This window comes from Rhineura floridana, chromosome 5 (genome assembly GCF_030035675.1).
Source record: "Rhineura floridana isolate rRhiFlo1 chromosome 5, rRhiFlo1.hap2, whole genome shotgun sequence".
In the NCBI taxonomy this organism is placed as follows: Eukaryota; Metazoa; Chordata; class Lepidosauria; order Squamata; family Rhineuridae; genus Rhineura; species Rhineura floridana.
The window spans coordinates 98,603,313-98,617,197 of NC_084484.1; the positions used below are offsets into that span (position 1 = coordinate 98,603,313).

At 38.8% G+C, this 13,885-nt stretch overlaps 1 protein-coding gene across 4 annotated transcripts in view; it reads left to right on the top strand.

The window, feature by feature from the left end:
- The window catches only part of ERG (ETS transcription factor ERG), a 118,624-nt gene extending 105,008 nt beyond the window's left edge, over positions 1 to 13,616 (top strand). For all 4 annotated transcript variants that reach the window (XM_061627670.1, XM_061627671.1, XM_061627668.1 and 1 more), the window contains 5 exons: positions 1,624 to 1,695; positions 4,001 to 4,069; positions 4,655 to 4,711; positions 6,529 to 6,576; positions 8,688 to 13,616. In XM_061627670.1, coding sequence (XP_061483654.1) covers positions 1,624 to 1,695; positions 4,001 to 4,069; positions 4,655 to 4,711; positions 6,529 to 6,576; positions 8,688 to 9,208 — 767 coding nt within the window. In that variant the 3' untranslated portion in view covers positions 9,209 to 13,616. The remainder of the gene's footprint in view (positions 1 to 1,623; positions 1,696 to 4,000; positions 4,070 to 4,654; positions 4,712 to 6,528; positions 6,577 to 8,687) is intronic.
- The last annotated feature ends 269 nt before the right edge of the window (positions 13,617 to 13,885 follow it).

Below are 13,885 nucleotides of genomic sequence, written 5' to 3' on the forward strand. Positions count from 1 at the left end.
TTGGATTAGGTCATAAATGGTAAGGAAAGAAACATCTTATTGGTTCTCAGTATCTAGAAATAAATGTGGTTCATATTTGGGTTATAGGTAAGGAAATTAAAATAAAGCTCTTGAAATTGTGCATCAGAAGACAACATAGATATATGAAAACACTATGTCTTTAATCTGATGAAATAAAAGTTTGGGATATCTCATTATCATGCCTGAGGGTTTTGATGACTTATAGTGACCAGAAATAACAGCTCTATAAGAAACAGAAAGTTCATTCTTGACTCTGAACACTTTTTAGAAACTCACTGTGGTTTTCACTATGATTTTATTTATTATTACCACCACCACCACTACTTTTATATCTTCACTATCTTCCATAATGGAATTCAAGGCAGCATATATAGAGTTCCCAGATGGTCCCATATCTCGACACCAAGCAGTGTGCTTAATATAATTTTAAATCACTTGAGATTGCAATTCCTGTTTTTTTTGTGCACAAATGTTCTCTTAGAACAGACATGATGTGTCATCCTTCTCACTGTATTTTCATACATTTTAAGATTCAGCTACACATATCCATGCTTTTTAAACATAACATTGGAAACAAGCACTGCAGTGCATTGCTGTGTACTGCTGTTCTGTTATTTTGATGTTTGTTGTTTTTGTGATTTTATTTTACGATTTTAATTGTACACTATACTTCTTTTCAATTTGTAACCTGCTCTTGAGGCTATTTGGTGAAGGCAGTGCTATGCGTGCAAATAATAAATGAATGAATAAACCACAGTATGGAACATAGCATTAACCCTGTGTTTCAACGATGAGTTTTTCACACTCTCTCATTGTTTTTTTTTTCATTTATAGCTCATGCTTACCCAAAGGAGTTCAGTGTAGTGCATATGGCTCTTCCCTTTCCCCTCTTTTATCCTCATGACAATCCAGTGAGGTAGATTAGTCTGAGAGAAAGAGTGATTAGTCCAACACTGAATGGGATTTGAGCTTGGGTCTCCCCAGTTCTAGTCCAAAACTCTTAACCACTGCACTTTCTCCCTGTAAAATGAATAGTAAGGAGGGTGTATGTGTCTTCCAATTCTGCTTTCGTGTTCTTCACATATTAGAGAGAATATTAATTTCTTCAAGTTCTTTTTCCTCCTAAAACTAAGTTGACCTTGAGTACAGCAATGAATGATGTGTGTATTAGGTGATGGGTAATAGCTTGAAGTCTACAGCCATGTTTGGCTTACCAGGCTTCCCCATTCTGCCCCAGAATAACCAGCTCATAATGAGTTACCACAGGCAGCAACAAGGGGTATGCAGGGTCGGAAAAATAACTGATGTGCCTGGAAAGCCTAATGTTGACTTTGATAAAGATTGAGCAAACTTAAACTCTTCAAAACAAATAGTTGAAATGTTAGTACAGCTTTCCTTAACTGGAAAATATGAATGTGTTTTTCTTCTTGCTTCCTGGATTTTCTGCCATATACTATGCTGGAATTAAGACTGATTTCACTTGAACACCTGATAGAGAGATCAGATGCTTTATCATAGTCCAACTCCAATACACATATTCATAAGCTTTGTTCTAATACGTATTGTAAATTATCCTTATCTCTGTTTTCTTCTTGTATCTAGGAGGTGCAGCTTTTATCTTCCCAAATACTTCAGTTTATCCTGAAACAGCACAAAGAATTCCCACCAGGCCAGGTATGCAGCATGCATTTTTTCTTTCTTTTCTTTTTTTTTAATGTGCTAAAGTCTGGCTTACTGATCTTCTTCCCATCCTTTTCTATCCTCTTACACAAAATATTAGTACTGAATATATAACATATACAACTGTATAGAGCATGCCTCAATTATATGCATAGTCTTGCCTGAACACACAAATGATGTGTCCATGGGCAGAAGGCAGAGGCACACATGCAAACCCTACCCCTAATGACCCCATGCTTGTTGCCACACGTGCTCAGTTTCTGTTAGCTGGGACGTTCTGCAGCAGGTGGACCAACCAGAGGTGAAAAAAGGCACTCCTAGCCCCTGAGGCCACCTGAGCCTCCAGTGGATCCAAAAGCACCCCCAAGCTACAGACCTCCTCCTTCAAGGGGAGTGCAACTCCATCCAGAACACCTCCTGGACATGAGAACTCTGGACACATAACACCTCTGTCTTTTCAGGATTCATCCTCAATTTATTGGCCCATGTCCAGCCCATTACCTCCTCCAAGCAGCAGTTCAAGCACCTCAACTGCCTCTCCCAATTCAGATGAAACAGAGAGATAAAGTTGAGTGTCATCTGCATATTGATGACACCTCACTCCAAATCTCCTGATGACAGCTCCCAGGAGCTTCATATAGATGTTAAATAGTATGAGGGACAAGATGGAACCCTGCAGAACATCACAGGACAGCTCCCATGGTGCTGAACAGTAGCCTCCCATAACTGCTTTTTGGAAGCGGCCCTGGAGGTATGAGTGGAACCGCTGAAGCACAGTGCCCCCAACCCACACCTCTCTGAGACACCCCAGAAGGAAGCCGTGGTCAACAGTATCAAAGCCACTGAGAGATCAAGAAGGAGCAGGGTAGCACTTCCCCTATTTCTCTCCTGACAGATGTCATCAAGCAGGTTGTCCAAGGCCATTTCAGTGCCAGGCCTGAAGCCACATGCCTTCTGGCATCTGTTTGTTTTGTTACTAGGAATGTAGCATATTTTGTGTTGGTGACGTGTCAGCTTTTCTTTTGGGGTTTGGTTCCTTCCAAAATGATGAAATTGTTTCAGATGAAGCTTGCTTCAGATGGGATTCATTGCCAGACTCTTGGTGAGTGCCACAGTCTTAGGACACAATCAATCAATCAATCAATCAATGAGTCTTAGGACACAATTTCTAACGGTGCTGAACACTGAACTTTAAGATGTAGCAGCAGCAGCAACAACTAAAATTAAATGAGGATGTCTTCACCCAAAGTCAAAAAAGGATTTTATGGTGTCAAATCATATTTAAAGCCATGAGTTCTACAGTGAAAGCTCATAGAATTAGTTGCTGCAGGTAAATCTAGCATGCAGAGCTATACAGATTTGCAATGTAGAAATGGAAGAGAATGTTCATAGTTGCCTATTTGATGGTAATTACATGTTTTCCATTTGTGATTGTTGGCAAGATATGTATGCACATGAAGAATTTGGAAACTTCTTAAGAATGAGGACAAAGAGGCTTCTATTCAGGAGGCTTTCATTCCATAGATAAAGAGCCTGTAAGCCTCCAGATGTTGTTGAACTACAACTCCCATAATCTGTAACCACTGACCATGCTGGCTGGGGTTCTAGGAACTGGAAACATCTGGAGGACCACAGGTTCTCCGTGAAGATATTATTTTGCAGACTTTCAATTGATGTTTTTATTATTATTACTGTCATCATATTTATTACCTGCCCTTCACTAGCAGGTCCCAGGGCAGGTTACAACAATTTAAAATTCATCATTAAAAACAGTTAAAACAAATTACAGTCCCAGGAATAGGGTGGGTTCTGAAGACACACATCTCAGGTGCCAAATGCCAGGGTACAGAGGTGCTTTTTCAGCATTTGCTGAAAGCTGTATAGTGAAAGCACCAGATACATTTCTGTGGTGAGGGAATTCCACAACTTAGGGGCTCCCACAGAGAATGCCTCTACTGGGCCACCACCCAAACCTGAGTGTGGCAGAACTACCAAGAGGTCCCCTCTGCTGATCATATCACCCAAAAAGATCTGTAGGGAAGGAGGCAGTCTTTCAGATATTTGGGGCCTAAGTTGTTTAGAGCTCTAAACACTAGCTTGAACACTCAGAAATGAACTGGCAATCTATGACAGGTGCGACTTCAAATTTTGATTTCTTACAGTGGGTTCAACTATGGTGAATATTTTACTATCAGGAGCATTACTTATTTCAGGAATGATCATTTATGGAGAGATTTGACCTCAGGAGTTTTTTTCTTTCTGTTTTTTACATATTTGAAATATTTTCTCTTTTACACAGATATACCTTATGAACAGGCCAGGAGGTCAGCCTGGACAAGTCATAGTCATCCTGCTCCCCAGCCAAAAGGTAAAGTATCTTCATATTCTTTCATAACAGATAAAATTGCCTGGAAATAGCTTTGCTGAAGAATTTGGTTCTGATAATTAAATTTCAAATGCAAACTAATCCATTGACGACCCTGCATGAATACATTCAAATCATAGTTCATCTGTTTTCTGTCTTGACTCTGGCCTGATTAAAGATTGACACATGCATACCAATTATTTGGATCTTTTCTGTGGTATCTAGAATATGTTGTGCAACTGTGAATAGTACCTACATTTCTGCCTGCTCTTCCTGCAACAAAGAATCCATTTCATATTTTTTTCAAGAATCCTTTTAAGTGGAGATTTTTATCCCAGTCAGTACCTTGTATTGGATTTGAAATTGTTTTTATTGTTGATTTTTTTTAGATGTTTTCGTGGGAATCAATCCATAAATCAAATAAATAAACTAATACTTTGTGAGACAGTTATTAAACAAACAAGTAGCTAAGTGGTTTCCTCCTTCTTAGCTGAGGGGTCACCACTTTTCTTCCTGATGCAGATAGTCCTAGTGGGTTATTTCAAACTGAAAAAAATGATGCATGTGTTTATTATTTTTATTTTCTAGCAGCCCAGGCATCTTCTTCAACCGTGCCCAAAACAGAAGACCAGCGTCCTCAGTTAGGTATGCCTACAGTTAACATAATTATGTTGTGTGTATTAAGGATGCAGTGGAACCACTCATTAATCTGACAATAATTTGAGTAGATTTGGGCAATTAGCTATCAACAGCAAATATCAACATTGCAATTGGATATCTGTACTGCCATGAAACTGTTTTATATAGTGCAGGCTGTAAGGTTTTGCTTTTCAAACAAACAGTTTTAACACAAATGGCTGCATATAGCTATCACACAAAAGTTAAAGGACAGATCAGTATAAGATGTAAAACTAGTGAATTAGGGTAGGCAGCACAGTCTGCCTGAAGAGGGCCACCTGCCTCAGTTCTGCTCATGCATACACCAGCCACCCACCAGCCTGTCCTGATCATCAGAGGAAAAAGCTTATCTTGGGGCCAAGGATGAAGTAGGAGGTGGAAGCAACTCTGGTGCATGAGAAATAGGAGTGGCTGAGTTGGCCTACCATCTTCTAAATGGAAAAAGTTGCTGCCAGCCTACTGAAACTGCAGCTTCTTATTCTGCCTTGGATCATGGGAGATAAATTACCATAATCCCCATGCAGCATCTTGAACATTGGTGCTGCAGCCATCTGTTATTACGTCCTGACCTCCAAAGTGAGCTTCTTCCTCTTGAGGACATAGGAAGAAACGGGGTCCCTTCAAACATTCATTGAGCACTGAAACCTCTCCCTTGAGGGTTTCTCTGTTTGTTCAGGTTGTTTTATAGGGTCTAATTCATCTTCAGGCCAAACAGACTTCTGCTTGTCTCCCCCTAGCTCAGATGGTCATTGCCGAATGACTGCAAGGAAGCCTTCAAGTTGAACCCCCCCGCTCACACACACACACCAGGAGAAGAGATTAAGTTGCACAATAGATGCAAAGGTGCTATACATTGAAGGCTAATAAAAATGCATATTAACATGTCTGTTGGGGTACCAAATTTTTGCGAGGAGAAGGAGAAGGAAAAAATGTTAACTTTCAGAGAAGGAAAAATGGAAACTACAACAATAGGCTCATATGACACAATCTTATGAGATGCCAGATAGGTCAATGAGAAAGACCACTGCATTGTGAAACAGAAGAGTGGAGTTCCTTATTACTCCATCCTCCTACTGCAGGGGTAGCCAGCCATGGTAGTCTCCTGATGTTGTTGGACTACAACTTCCATCAGCGTTAGCTAGCATGACCAAAGGCCAGGGATGATGGGAATTGTAGCCCAACAACATCTGGAGGGCACTATTTTGGCTACCACATCCTACCAGATGTGGCTGCATCTATTGCATAACAATCTGTTTCACTGGAACTACTGGTTTTAAAGTGGGGTACATTTAGTTATAACAGCTATTTTGTTTGTAATTTTATGCTAGTAGGACAGGTGGGATTTAGTCCTGGGCGAGGAAAGGCTCTGGACTAAGCTCATCGCTCTGCTGATCCTTCTCCACCGTACTCCAATTGCACCCATTTCTCCTTAAACCTTCATAGTTATGCCATAGTAGCACATATTGATTAAAGATTGCATCACTACACTATCCAAACTTCAGTATGCTAGTGTAGAGGATTTAGTTGCAATCCTATATTCATTCAGCCAGCATCGTTAAAGGTTACTTTTGTATTGTAACATCATTTAAAACAAAGCTCTGTGTTGTATTTATTTATTTATTTTAATCTATATAAAATCCTTTATTTTTTGCAAATAATGTATAGAATGCCAAAACTATTTTGTCATATTCCGATTTTACACATTAGTTTTTCAGCTGTAGCTGAGAAACATTCTTGATGCTCATGCATCATTTTGGTTTTTGTCTATTTTTATCTTTATTTAGATCCCTACCAAATCCTAGGCCCAACTAGCAGCCGTCTTGCAAATCCAGGTATGAAGAAATACTACTACTTTAGGATTTTTATCTTGAAAATTTATATAGTAAAGCAGATGGAAATGTATTGCAAACTTAACACCAGAATGATGGAAATGCATTAGGAATGTGGAACCTGTGACCGTTCAGATGTTGTAGGACTCCAACTCCCATTAGTCCCAGCCATTATGGCCAGTGGTCCAGGATGATTGGAGGTGTAGTCCAGCAACATCTGAGAGCTACAGGTTTCATATTCCTGAAATAGATATCATTGTATTCTGCTGAAGTTTGTCATTGTCAAAATCATGTGTGACCTTAATTAACCAAATGCTAACAGGAGCTAATAGGAAAGCAAAGGCATCTGCTCCCCTCACTCCTGTCAGTTTCAGAAGAGGTTTGCCACATGACAGGTGGGGTGCTGCTTGAGAAAAACTAGTGAAAGGCTTATATAGCCATTAACTTGGTTCCTTAGTTTAATGACTGCAGTCCTAAGAGTGCTTCCTATCAGGGCATGTGTCCCATTGAATTCAGTGGACATACTTCAAAGAAAAAGGATCAGGCTATAATATATCCTTTACAGTGCAATGGCGTACTTATCTACTCAGAAGTAAGCTGCACTGACTTGATTGAGTCCACTGAGGCTTACTTCCAGGTAAGTGGGTATTGAACAGCAGCCTACCCTTAACCATTATACTATTCACACTGCTGGGACTTTAATAGCAGGGTAAAATGTGTTCATATTTCATGGAAGCATTCTAGTAATACTAATAGTCTGTTTCTTTAATTCTTGATTTAGTAACCTAGAGTATGTTCATTAATATGGATTATATCTAAAATGCCACTTTGCATACTGTTTGGAAGAAGAATAGAAATCAATCCCTTTATATCCTTGGTGTTACTATAAGTATAAAGAATTCCAATTTCTAGCTCTATAACAAATAAGCTGATCTACCATTATCAATAAAGCTCACTTTGAATACTGTTAGAAATGCCACCATCTGAGCATATGGACCTGAGCACTGCATAACACGCCAAACAACTGAACATCAGAAATGGAAATGTTGTAACCATTAAAAAAAAAAGTCATGAGGGCAGAGGGAGGGAGGGAAGCTGGGAGTGGGTGAGGAGAGAACAAGAGATTATACCGTTTTATTGTAATAATGTGAAACCCTAATAAACTATACATAAAAAAAGAAATGCCACCAAACATTTATGTCAACTCTCATTGTTCTGTTCACTTGTTCTGTCACAATTCTTGACATAATTAACTGCTCCTGAATTAACAGTAAAGTGTTGGTGTTTTATAAGTATAAACAATTCAGAAACAATTCTTCCCTAATGTGACAGAATAACTTATATTTTGGAAATTTTCTGCTCAAATGTCAAACTCAGTCAGAAAAATAATAGACTGTTTACTTTCCCCTAAATACTGGAAATGGGCAATAAGTTTTTGCCAAACTTCTTTTTCTGTTTTAGGCTAAGTTCATTTTGAACAATAAACATCACAATTTCAAAATAAAATTTTGAAACCAAGGGGGATCTCCAATTATGGCAGTCTGCTTGCACAACAGCCATTCCGTTACCGGGTACCTTATTCTTACTGTAACATAACAGCCAAATATAAGGCATATCTTGCACTTGGGAATGATGTTGCACAACCCCTAGCACAATTGCTGGGAATACTACTGCTAGTAGTGGTAGTAGTAGTAGTAGTATTGAGCTATGCATTTATAATTGTGTAACATCAGCTCTCAAACTTCTTGTGCTAATGTTACTTTGGATCTCACCCCAAAATTACAACACTCCAATGAATGTTTTTACAGTAAGCATGTTTATGTTCATCATGTCTTTGCCCAAACTCCAGTGATTAGCTGCCTGAATCTTACAGTCAACTGTCCAGTTGGAAAAACGTTGGACAGGCTTTTAAGATAAATCTGATCTTCCCAAGTGAAGAAAACAGTATATTACATCATGATCTATAGAGCCTGGTTAGGTGATCAAGTCTGATTGGGGGAGATAAGCAGTTCTTCAAATATTTTCTAAACTGGATCTAGCATTTCTGGAAATACAAACCTATAAGTCTTTAGCTATGATTCTGCTCATTTTCCTCATTTTTTTCCTGCCCACAGGGAGTGGGCAGATACAGCTTTGGCAGTTCTTGTTGGAGCTCCTGTCAGATAGCTCCAATTCTAATTGTATCACTTGGGAGGGCACCAATGGAGAGTTCAAGATGACAGACCCCGATGAAGTAGCCCGACGCTGGGGGGAGAGAAAGAGCAAACCCAACATGAACTACGACAAGCTCAGTCGTGCTCTCCGTTACTACTATGACAAAAATATAATGACTAAAGTCCATGGTAAGCGTTATGCCTACAAGTTTGACTTCCATGGAATTGCTCAAGCCCTCCAGCCACATCCTCCAGAATCATCCATGTACAAATATCCCTCAGACCTGCCCTACATGAGTTCCTACCATGCACATCCCCAGAAAATGAACTTTGTTGCTCCCCATGCTCCAGCTTTGCCTGTCACTTCCTCCAACTTTTTTGCCGGACCCACTCCATACTGGAATTCACCAGCTGGAAGTATCTATCCTAACACTAGGCTTCCAGCTACCCATATGCCTTCTCACCTTGGCACTTACTACTAAAGAAAGAAAAATATTTTAAAAGAACATTTCTCCAAGGAATATAATGGATTATAATGAATTTTATTGGAGGATATGAACAAAAAGTGCCTAAAAGACATGACAAGGTTGACTCGGACAGAAAAATGCCATATAAAATGCTTTTTTCTTTTTTAAAAAAATATAAGGATTACAGAAGAGTATTGAAGAAGTTTAAAGATGCTACTATGTAAAAAGTATGTTGACATCAAATTTACAGGTCAAATAATGAAATGCTGTTCAAGGTAAAAATATGTGATGATAAACTACAAAATGAGGGTCAGAAAAGGTTTATAAGCTTTTATGTCACATTTGATATCATTATAATGCAAACTGGGACTCTACTACAGCAATATAAGGATAATTCTATTATGAACTAGGATACAGTACATGCGTATATGAATGCATAAAAAACTACCTGTACTTTTTAAATTACAAACTTACGGAACAGTGTCATAGATATTTGTCTTAAGCAGAACCTGATTTTGAGTGCAACAATTAGCTGAGATGAACCTAAATGCATTCCATTATTAAGAGGGCAATATCAGCTATTTCAAAACTGTGAAGAAAATGCAAGCTTTACGATTCCTTGACAGTGTTAAAGAGCTCTGAGCCAAATACTGGGATTTGAGAATGTGCTGAAGGACAAGTGTGTGATTGTAGACTAAGGACACAACATATCAGGAAGTCCTCTTGTGCAAGTTTTATTGAAATTAATGGAGCTGCACAAGAACCCCTGGGTCTGATACATGAAGTAGAAAGGGGTAAGAGGAGGAAAGAGTCATAAGAGTGAAGGAGACAACATTTCCTTTAGAGATAGGGGAAACTGAAAACTGAACAGTATTTGAACTATGAAGAATTACTTGTTTGGACTTGAGAAACATTGTGCTGACTATTATGCCATTTGCAGTATTATCAAAGAAAAGACTTGATTTTTTTTAAGTCCAAGAAGAGAAAAGTTTTAGTTTCAGAGTATGCATCTCTTTATAAAAATGTAAAACTGGAATTGTCTAATATTTAAAAGTAACGCTTAGGACCTCATTTTTCTTAAGGGAATTTGTTTTCTACTGGTTGAAGGTAAGAGACAATCCCCAGTTGCCAAAGTCTGAAATCATGTAGATATTTGTTTTAGGCAGCGCCAGTTTTTCTTTTCCGAGTCGCGAACGCTGTGCGTTTGTCAGAATGAAATATACAAATCAATGTTATTTTTTCCCTTTTTATATAATAATTATATAACTTATGCATTTATACACTACGAGTTGATCTCGGCCAACCAAAGACACAGAAAGGGACAATCAGAAATATTGTGGCCTTGAATTTTAACTCTGTATGCTTCATGTTTACATTATGAACATAACTAGTACTTAGAAAGCAGAATGTATGTAATAAAATAAGCTTGGCCTAGCATGGCAATTCAGATTGACACTGTAGTCCGCATGTTCATCTTTTTTGTGACTCTTATGGCAACTATGTTTTGTTCCAAAGTATAATTTTTCTTTTTTAATTGTCTTCAAAAGTGTTCTGTTTGTTTATAAATGTGGGCAGTCTTGCAAAAGCTGCACATCTGCTCTTACAAAAGAGGAAGGGAAAGGGGGCACATTGGTTGTTGATTTATTTTCCACACAGTTCAGCTATAGCAGTGATCAATGCAATTCAGCAGGTCAAGTGGCAGTAACAACCAGGTCAGGGGTTGATGGATGCTCTAAGATCATATAATGCTATTTGTAGTCTGCTTTTACAGAGAAATATTTGCAGCTAGTGCAGCCAATCAAAATTAAGGCACCACTTCTTTCCCCTTTTAATCTCTGCCATCTCCTGCTTGTGATCCCCTGATTTTATATATTTATGTACACACAGTATATATAACTATACTCCATTGTTCAATATAAAGAGAAAGGGGGAAACCAGGATTAAACTATTTCAGCAAGGAACTGTGGTAGATTAAATATAGGAACAGACCCATCACTAATTAGTCCTGCTTTAATGAGTGTGGATGCATTCTTTGAAGCCACTGGGCATTCCATCCTAAGGGTGGAAGTAGATGGTACAGAGAATGTAAAGCTGCCATCAAAAGCAGCAGAGTCACTTATTCTCTTTCCCTGGTAACATCTCATGAAACAAATGTGTTGTGTGATGTCATTGCTCCCTTCAGTTTTCCCAATTTCATTGAGCTGACCACTATGAGAACAGAATGTTGGACTAGATGGGCTATTGGCCTGAACCAGCAGGCTCTTCTTATGTTCTTATGACTGCTGCTTGCAAGGGTGGGGAAACTTTGAATGTGATGATGTCATGTCCAGTTTGTTTCAATGGGCATTATCAGAAGACAGGGGAGGAGAGTTCTTTCTGAGAAGCAGCCACCATGCATTTGTATGTCTATTTTCATACTAAAAAGTGCAATTAAAATACTTCTGAATTGGAATACTACTACCCCCGCATTCCTGCTTCTTAGTCTGCTTGCTCCACTTTCTTGCCTCTTATCAATAGTACACAATTTACTCTGTTCCAACTCCCCATTAAAAAAAAAAAACATTATTTGTCTAAATCTACTGGAGAAAGAAGGACTAAAAACAAAACACAGTGAAAAGGACTCAAAGTATATTATTAATCATAGTTTCTTTTACTGGGTTTTGAACTTGAGTATTAGTGATATTGAACGTTTCAATCATCTCTTGAAATATCAGAATTTCTTGCTACAATATGCACTGTATCATTGTTAATAATGGAGAAGCCCAGTTAGCAATGAAGAATTCCAGTTATTCATGGTTTAAAACTAAGCAGGTAGCATCTACTACACATGAAGATTTATTAGGACCATCTCAGATTTTGTTGTAATTCCTCATATACATGCTTTACATATTTGCTGTGAAATAAATTTCATAGGACTAATAGAGCTTACTCCTAAAACAACCGTATGAACCTTATTCATTCAAATTATGTATTTGCTGAAAGTAAAACTAATTTATATTACAAAGTTGTAAGTCTGGCCTGTAGAATGAACCATTGTTCTACCCTGTTTGTACCTTCTGATCTAAGGGAGTTGTTATACTAAACAACTGAACAGTTCTAACTAAATAAAGTCTTAGTTATTAGCATCCAGACCTTGCACAGTTTGCAAGAAAGTAGAGCTATCCCGGTGCCAACCCAGACATTTTGCTGCCCAGAGGGGCCCAAATGCATATCCCCAGCTAGGTTAAAACATTTTTAAAAGTCTTGTATCATTCAGGCACCCCCATTCATCTATCTTTCCCCTCATGGTGATGCTGAAACCTGCAGCTGAACCCTTTGACAATTGACTTATGTGACCACAGGAAAGGTAAAAACGAACTTGAACAAAGGCACAATAAGACCATCACAACTGGAAGCAGTGGGGTGGAATTTTCCAATTAAAATCCGGTACTTCCCATCCAAATAGGAAGAGTTAACTTATTAGCCCACTGATTGTGATGGAATGCAAATTTAAGTTAAGTACTCAGGTCTGAGGATTCAGTTGCCTGTAATTCTAGATTTGACAGTTGTTGCAAGATCCATCACAATAATCTCTGAGCCATAGGTGTTCATGGAGGAAATGGTTTGTCTAAAATCTGGCAGACCTAACTAGGGTTATGCCATCTCACTTCTTATTGCTGGTATCACCATAAGGAAGGCAAAGGACTTAGCTCACAATATTCATGTGCCCACAGTTTGCCAATTCCAGAAAGCATTTCAGTCCTCTTCTGAGGAACTGAAGATTAAACATTTTCTCTCCCAGACTGTGTTGCATATGCAGTCTGTTCTACCTGATTGTGTCCCCATATAAAGATTATGCGGACTATTAGTGTCTGATCCCATTTTAATGGCAACAGGAAGTGACCCTTTTAGCCTTAGCCTCTGGGAACCTTACTCTTTTGATTTCATTGCAGGACTATTTAAGAGTTACTCATTTAAGCCAGTCCCTGTTTCTGTGGTAGAGTTATTTCAAATTCCTCTGGCAAATTTTCAAAGAGAACCAAGATGTTTAAACCTATAAAATATTCTGCAACTTCAACTTGAAATATAGCACAGGTGTGGGAAACCTTTGGCCCTCCAGATGTTGCAGGACCAAAACCCCCATCATCTCTGACCATTGGCTATGCTTGCTGGGACTGATTGGAGCTGTAGTTCAGCAACATCTGGAGGGCCAAAAGTTCCCAACACCTGATACAGCAATTGCGAATGATTTCACTGGAAAAATGGGGCGGCCAGGAGGGAACACTTCACAAATCAGAGTAGAGTGAAGCTACTTTTCTCGTTTTGCAGTCTTGTTGTGCTTGAAAGAAACATATACTGAATAAATATAGGACAAACAGATTTATTAGAGACCACTATTTTGTAGAAGAGAGAGTGTTGCTTGGAAGGTACAACTGGTTCCAGAGCTTGGAAAAGTTACTTTTTTGAACTACAACTCCCATCAGCCCCAGCCAGCATGGCGCTGGCTGGGGCTGATGGGAGTTGTAGTTCAAAAAAGTAACTTTTCCAAGCTCTGCACATTCTTGCAGCTCTAAATTGGTAAAGCTAGAGGAGAAGTCTTGCACTATCATAGGGCTGATCACCTTATATAAAGTAATACAGCCTTTGCCAAGCTGGTGCCATCCAGATGTTGTTGGAGTACAACTCCACATCCTCGACCAGCATGAGCTTGCT